The sequence below is a fragment of the Triplophysa dalaica genome, chromosome 3 (assembly GCF_015846415.1).
Source record: "Triplophysa dalaica isolate WHDGS20190420 chromosome 3, ASM1584641v1, whole genome shotgun sequence".
Taxonomy (NCBI): Eukaryota; Metazoa; Chordata; class Actinopteri; order Cypriniformes; family Nemacheilidae; genus Triplophysa; species Triplophysa dalaica.
Genome location: NC_079544.1, coordinates 16,605,818 through 16,613,640, shown reverse-complemented (window position 1 = coordinate 16,613,640; position 7,823 = coordinate 16,605,818). Strand labels below are relative to the sequence as shown.

General features: G+C 33.9%; 1 protein-coding gene across 1 annotated transcript in view; it reads right to left on the bottom strand.

Annotated features, from left to right (window-relative positions):
- Positions 1-1,490: 1,490 nt before the first annotated feature.
- pth1r (parathyroid hormone 1 receptor) overlaps positions 1,491-7,823 on the bottom strand; it is a 59,051-nt gene continuing 52,718 nt past the window's right edge. The window contains exons 6-13 of the mRNA XM_056743033.1: positions 7,562-7,748; positions 6,297-6,450; positions 5,622-5,682; positions 5,263-5,329; positions 5,078-5,172; positions 4,822-4,963; positions 4,103-4,144; positions 1,491-3,158 (exon numbers count right to left, since the gene is read on the bottom strand). Coding sequence (XP_056599011.1) covers positions 2,805-3,158; positions 4,103-4,144; positions 4,822-4,963; positions 5,078-5,172; positions 5,263-5,329; positions 5,622-5,682; positions 6,297-6,450; positions 7,562-7,748 — 1,102 coding nt within the window. The 3' untranslated portion in view covers positions 1,491-2,804. The remainder of the gene's footprint in view (positions 3,159-4,102; positions 4,145-4,821; positions 4,964-5,077; positions 5,173-5,262; positions 5,330-5,621; positions 5,683-6,296; positions 6,451-7,561; positions 7,749-7,823) is intronic.

Sequence of the window (7,823 nt, the reverse complement as noted above, 5' to 3'; positions counted from 1 at the left end):
CTATTCCTTTAAAGACGTCTGCTAAACTTCAAACTTTAGCCATTTTTTACAGACAGGTTTCTTTGACTGTGTTTTTGTATTATATTGTACATTAACATCTGTATTTACATTTGTTTTACTGCAACTTGTAAATATACAATAAATGATTCATAATCAATTGTGGATGTAGTTATTCTTGCATGGTTGCCTATATTATAAAAAGGTGTGAAATTATTCTCAAGGAAGAACAGATATTATATACACACATTTTCATTTATTCATTTTTCACAAAACACATATCTGCACTAAATACAATACTGATGTTCTTACAAAATATGGGTATTATGAACAACAAAGTAGCATTTGAATTAAAATATTTTACGGACATTTTCGAAAATGTTCTCTCTCTGAGAACATGAGGGAATGATGGAAAATTACAGTCTGACCTGGTATCAAGGCGTATAAAGTGCGAAAATAGATTATATTTTACGAAACCAATCAAAAAGCTTTAATTTAAGAAGTATAAATTAAAAATGGAGTTCAATGGTAAAATAAATGAGTATTAGAATAATCGGTCTTCTAACTCAGGATTAGCTTATGTACATCAACAAAAGCCGATTACATGTGTACATTTTTACATGTCGATCAGAAGTAAAAACACCCTCTGAAATTTAAAGTGCTAATTTAAAACCAATGTTAAAATAATTAAAATATCTTTGAATAGCACATTAGCGTTCCATTTGAAAGCGAAGATCTAAATATAAGTACAGTATTTCTACAGTCAAAAGGTTATGGTCAAACAATCATTGTATAAATTATCCAGCATATGATATCACAATCCTGAATATGATCATTTCATAATCATCATACTTACAGAATGGCAATGAAACGTCTTCATTTAGCTCATATAACTGGATGGACATTTTCATGTTTTGTAAACAATGAGACCTATTTATAGATCCACGATGTTATTGTATGCACACGAATGAAAAAAGCAGCAGAACGTTAGATCACGTAACAAACCATGATGAGCATTTATAATAGCTACTGATGCTAAATTTAATAGAAATAAATAATAGGTTTATTCACAAATCACGTATACAGGGTAAAACCCCTTCCTGTTAAGATAGCAGTAAAAATGAGATGATTCTGATTTGGCAAGTGGGAATTTTCAGCTGCTCGTAAATGCGTGAAATACATTATTATGAACTAAGTGGCAAAGGAGGAATGCATGAGTTCAGTGAAATTATGGTTGGTATAATAAATGCCCTTTTGAGACTAAATCAAAGTGTTAAGAATACAAAAGGGTATTAAATTATTATAATTATATATCATTATAACAGGGGAAAGTTCAAAATTTAAATGGAAAGAATTGATACAACTGCTTTCAAAGGGTTCAAAGAATTCCTTGAACGCACACCATACACATCACAAAGCTGCTTTAATAAATGAAAACACTTATTTCCTAGAATTCCTGGTGGATTTTTTAAGGAATACAATATATTGGGTGATACATAATAATAACTTTAATTTATTTCTTAAAACACATTTTTTAATATTAAGGGTAGGGGTTTGTTAAACTTAGCACTTTATGTTAACAAACATGAATGAATATAGAGCAGACCAATTTTGGCCAGTATGCAAAATGCAATAGAGTACCTATCAAGCATCCAGAACACCCAAGCAACGCAACCAGTAACAACACTTTTGCATCATCATGGCAAGTTTAAACAAGCAAGTACCAATAGTTTTTTTTTTAATCTAGGCCCAGTTTCAGAGACCGCTTAGTTTTATCCAGGATTATGACATAAATTAGCATATTTAAGTCGGTTTTATAATATTTTTTACTAGTGTGCATCTTCAGACAAAATAATGGCACTGATATAATTTTAATAGGTGAGAGCAAGTTATTTTCAGATCAGACATTCATTTGAGTCTAGGACTAGCCTTAAACTACCAATATTATTAATTTTAATTACATTTTATTAAATTCTTATTAAGTATTGATAGAATGAAAATGACCAAGAATATTCAACCATTTTAACACAGAATTTGATTCTTTTGCTTAGCACACAATACATTTCTCAGCAAAATACATAAAATGTTGGACTTCCTTACCAACCGAAAGCAATAATGCAAGCGTATATAAATCTGCACAGAATCAGAGCAAATGAAGGAAATAGACAGCTTGGCATATCCACGGATCAACGAGCAGAAAGACACAATCGTTCATGGCCTGGACACATATAAATATCACATTCTACTAACAAAATCCTGCTACCATAATAAAAAAGTGCATCTACTGGCAACCTTTTGAGATGCTTTCTATTTGGAGTACAAAAAAAGACATTTGTTTCTAACACAAAAATGCTTTGCTTTTGAATGTATTGAAAATAATATGAGATACTTAGTTACAATTCACAGTCCACAATGCCATATGTTTCACATGGCTTGATCCTGGAGCACAATCTGCAGATCTATATATGTATATTTATACATAAACGGAGGTGAGATGAAATCCGGAAAGCGATGTTCGATCACAATGTAGAAACTTGCGTGCAACATATGAGACATTCAGCAGAAATGATCAAATTAAAACACCTTATTTGTTTTCATTCTCTAAACACGCCTGGTTCAGATTTCTGGTCTCTGTATTAGTTCCAGTCTTGAAAAACTTTGTGGCTCATTTAAAAGATCACTGCTGACATCTCCAGCCCATCTGAGATGGTCCCACAACCCAAATTGTGAGAAAATCCTGAGGAACAAAGGATTCTATCATCCTTTAATGTACTTGACGTAATAACACATGAAATTTGTATTTAACGTCACATGACTGTTTCCCTTTCCTCCTCCACCACCGGGGTCGTTTTTTCTTCTTGGAAGTTCTTCGAAGGTTCTTCCTCCTGTATATGAAGCTCCTGACCCGAGGACGGGATGGAGTTCTCTGAGACGGAGCCGTTCTTTACGTAACCTGGAAGGTTCCGATGGCCGTTGATGGTGACTGGCCCCAGGCGTGTGGTCAGGTGCAGGGCCAGGGGGCCTCGTGCGGTCACATTGGTGACGCTGGTGTGGGACACCATGGGTCCATAGCTGTACGTGTTACTGCCACTACGAGCTTTCCTTTTGAAGTCCAGAGCAAGTGTCCTTCTACTCCATGACTTCTTGATTTCAGCTTGGACCTAAAGAGCATTGAGAGAATCAGTGAATGGTCATTTATTTGACATTAGTAATGCTGCTACTATAAATCCCGAACCTGTTTTTAGCCTAAATGCAATATGTTCTCTCGACCAATCAGAATTCGCTCATTAGAGGTATTTGTATGTGTTATTTCTAAATTATTTATTGTATGTGGTGAAAAATATTGAAACATGAAATTTAAATATTCTTTTTATTTTACTATTTAGTTTGTTACTATTTATTTTATTTGGCTGTTATTTATTTCATGCATTTGCATTTATTGGCATTTATTTGATTTATATTAATTTATAGTATGAGTCCCTGAAGTCATATGTTTCATGTTCTCTTGTTTGTTTGTTTTTAAAACGAAATTAACCAATTTTTTTTTAAAGTATGGATTTGTAGCGTTTTGAACAAAAAATAAGAAAACATTAATTGACAATATTGTTGTTTCATTTAACAATCATTGTTTAACATGTTCAGACTGAGCCAACAGACCATTTTAACAGGATAAATTGAATATTAACAAAATGTATGGGTCCAGGAAAAAAAATGTCATTTTCATGAAACTATTAAAATGGATTTATAGCGTTTTTGAAAAGAGCTCTTCATATTTTCTGTTATTTCACCTGTTTCTCCAGTTTTCATGTTCTGCATATACATGCAAATAGAAACAATATTTTTAATTGAAATTTGGGGAAAATATTGTTAGGAGTTCACAGAATGATCTTACCTAAACATACCTAGAAACAGTACATTTAAATATAAGAATAAGAAAATAAAAATAAGAAAAACGGTCTCTGAAATGTCCTCTTAATATATTGCGCAGCTGTATAATAAAGAATATTAAAATGTATTATTGTTGTATATTGATAATAATATATAAAATTCATACATAACAGTTTCAATTATCTGTGATACAGAATTTGGATAATTTAAGTCTTACCTCTCCATTGCAGAAGCAATATATGATTGCAACAAAGAATCCCTGGAAAAGAAAGTATGAATTTTAGTATCAATATTACTGAGAATTGCATTTTCTGTATGTCTCAAATGTATGATAACCGGTCTACTTCATTTCACAAAATGTGCAATCAACAATAGAAAACTAAATTACTAAATGCTGCACAGCCGATGCAATATCTATAAAAGTATTTTAAAACAATAAAGATCTAAATGATCAGAAAAAACAATAAACACTGTAAAACAATGAAAGTAAATAATAGGGGTTCATTAAGAGTATTTGGGTGTCAAGAAATGATACCACTTTTAAATCAATGCTATTCAGTGTTAAGTACAGGTGAGATGTGATCTCTTACAGACGTCTAGCTGACATAATCAAAACCTAGTGCAGATGGGAAAGCATAGACCGAGGCTTCCAGTATCTAAAGATGCAATAGTCTACTATAATATGATCAATGCAGTTTCTGGTTACAAAGCTTTCTATGTTATACAGCCAAACCAAAAATTATTCAGACACCAGATATAATTTGTATATATTATTTATGTGAGCGAGGATAGCTAAATAAAGTAAACTGTGACATATTATACCCCCAAATTCTCAGATTATCAAGATGAATTTGCTCGGACTATTATGGTTTTGGCTCTCATCGAGTCATAAAATGTGTTTTTTGTAACTATATGTTAAATTTTTTGAAATATTACCTGGAAAGAGTTAAAAAGCATCTCATAATGCATTTGGATTTGCCACGGCACTCCAGAAACTTCTGTATAGGGCATCGCCATGAACACTATGTAGTGAACTCCAAACAATGGCATCAGGACAAGGGTTGATTTTAACAGCTTTCTGGGGGGACAAAAACAAAGCAAAACAAGAAACATTATTTGAATTTATATTTTTTGAGTGTAGTCTGTTTTGCTTATACTGCACTGTAGTTGTAATTAAGTAAATATGTGTTACCTGTACTGTTGTCTGGTGTCACATCTCCCTGCATTTGTTTCTCTAAGTTTTGTTGCCAAAACTCGTATGATATTCAGGAACAGCAAAAAATTTATCTTGGGGAAAAAAGATAATGATCAATAAATTTGATTCAACTAATTATATAACAACAGTTTAAATGTAAGTCAAACACAATTTAAACTTACAACAATTGCTGTGAGAATGGGGATCTGCACGATCCATTTTAAGTTTCCTGCGCTTAAATCCCAACACCTGTTGACAATAAACCAAATCAGTTTCTTTTACAGGCAAATTAAATCCTATTTATATTTAACAGATTTTCGACTGTGATCAGACATGTTTTATTTCATAAGCCTAATGCAAAAAATCTAATCTGCCATGTGTATGAAAGGATAACATTTTATTTGAACATTTACCCAAACACACAGCATTTTATTTGCACAGCATGCTAAAATCAATATTAAAATGCAAATTAAATTGTAGCATTTCCGTAGAAATGGAAACCTGGTAATACTGGCACACAGATTCTAGTTTAAGGACTTACTCAGTGTCAGCAAGTGTGGCCCTGACGCTGGCCCAGACAGCCACAAACATCGCTGGAACACCTGTTTAGTGAAACATGTGAATTTTCAAATGCATTAAAAAAACACAGAACATGTGTAGTTCTAACATGGAAAATGTCATTGCTTGAAAACGAATGTTTCATTTGATGGGAATCTTAAATGTAACATCCGAACTCATACTTTTGATTATAAACTTTGCTCAGATTTGCCAAGACAGTATTTTTATGATTCTTCTAAAATCGCAGGGCTTTTGTTTCAATAATAAAAAACGACAGTCATTGTTACAAAATCCTACAGCTTAGGTTTAAGCTACACGGAGGTGTTTTAGCTTCACAACATCCACATTGTATGCGCTGTGCACATCTAACTCTCGCACAGTGTGTACAATGCAGGGGCCGTAAAGTCCAGAGTATCTCCTCAAACCTGCCTGCTGGTCTCCAGTAAAATATCCCACTGTGTGCTAGGAGAAATTAGCAACACCCTTAGAAACTGCTGACAGAATTTAGATGGAAATCAGATCGATTAACCGATTGATAAACTATGCGAAATTTCAAATGAGCCCACAGAGAAATCACAGAGAAAATGGTCTACGTGGCCAGAGGCCGGATAAAGATTTTTAAAATCAGAGATATTAGTAAACAAGCTTGTTTACTCACCCCAGCCAATCAGAGTGAAGCCCCAGAGATATTTCCTGTCTGAGAAGAAGGTCATGAAAATAAGGCTGTGGAGATACAGGCCTTCCACCAGGATCCAATAGTAATTAGTGGCCAGGAAGTACAAGAAGAGGGTCACAGCCACCTTGCAGCCGATCTGGAGAAGAAATTGAAAATCAATTCAGCACGCATCTTACCCTCGCTCTTCTGATTTGTAAGAAATTGATTTTCTTTTTCAAGGAAATGTGACTGCTGGAGTAAAGCTTGCTACCATAAAGCTGGGGTTTCTGAGTGGATTGATTTGTGTTGCTTTGCAGTGGTTAGTTGCTATAGGGTTCTTTATAAACTCAAGTCCCCAAATCTCTCTGACATTCTGTGCTGATTTCTCTTCATACTGTATGTAATTTACAAAGGTAGAATCACTTGTAATCATTTCATGTATTTGTGAACCTCTGTATATATGTTTCTATTCTCTTCGTTTGCCAATTTTCTATTCTATTTGTTTATCTATAAAAAATGAGTCTGACTACATGTATTATGCTAGACCAAATGTTTTCAAACTGGCATCTAGGGACCCCAAGGGGGCCTCCTGAAGGTTCTAAAGGGTTCCCAGAAAATCAAATCTAAAGACAAAAAAAATCTTAAAAGTCCACTACCGTCATAACTATTCCATTTATAAGTGTTAATCTCCTTTAAATAATCTAATATTTGTTTTTATCTTAATAGTGGGCATAATACAGTATATTACATGTTTCCTTATCCCCAAAAATATAGAGAATATATATGGATAAAAATGTGTACATGAATATGTATTTTACACAAAAGGTGTATAATATTTGGGGACCCTTGTCATTGTAAAGTTTACAATATCCTATACATTTATACATTTGTGTGTGTAATCCCCTGGGATCGAACACACAACCTTGCTCTTACCACTGAGCTACAGGAAAGCTTTATCATTGGAATGCCACTACCATTATGTAAATTAAAATATGCTGTGACATGAGATTGTGGTCATGACATCTACTTCAAGGCTGTCTTCATTGTAATGCTTTGCCAATACTGAAATTAAATAGTGCGGCCCAATTTGTATGTTAATATACTGTGAATGAACAAATAATTACAAAACTTAAACCCCTCCGTATCTTGGTTACAAAGCATGCAAGAAGTATTTTTTTAATGCTAATGATGTTCCTGTACGCTTCTATGGCAACTGCAAAACCTTCAAAACCTTGCTGATCTAGTGCAAATCCAGCCGATCCACTTACAAACTGGTTTTTGTTAGCAGGAGGTGCTTCGGTGATGGACTTGAGATCCTCCACAGTGATCCGTTCCATTTCCTCCAGCGCGGCGCCTGAGTACAACACCACGTCTTTCACAAAGATGCTAATGGCTCTCAGCATGAATGACACAAACAGGTGCATATGAATGTAGTTCCTGGTACAGTGCAGTCGGCTAAATGAAAAAGAAATAAAAGAAAGAGGATATTACAGGAGATAAGACAGATGGGATCAAAACAGGTATCATAAG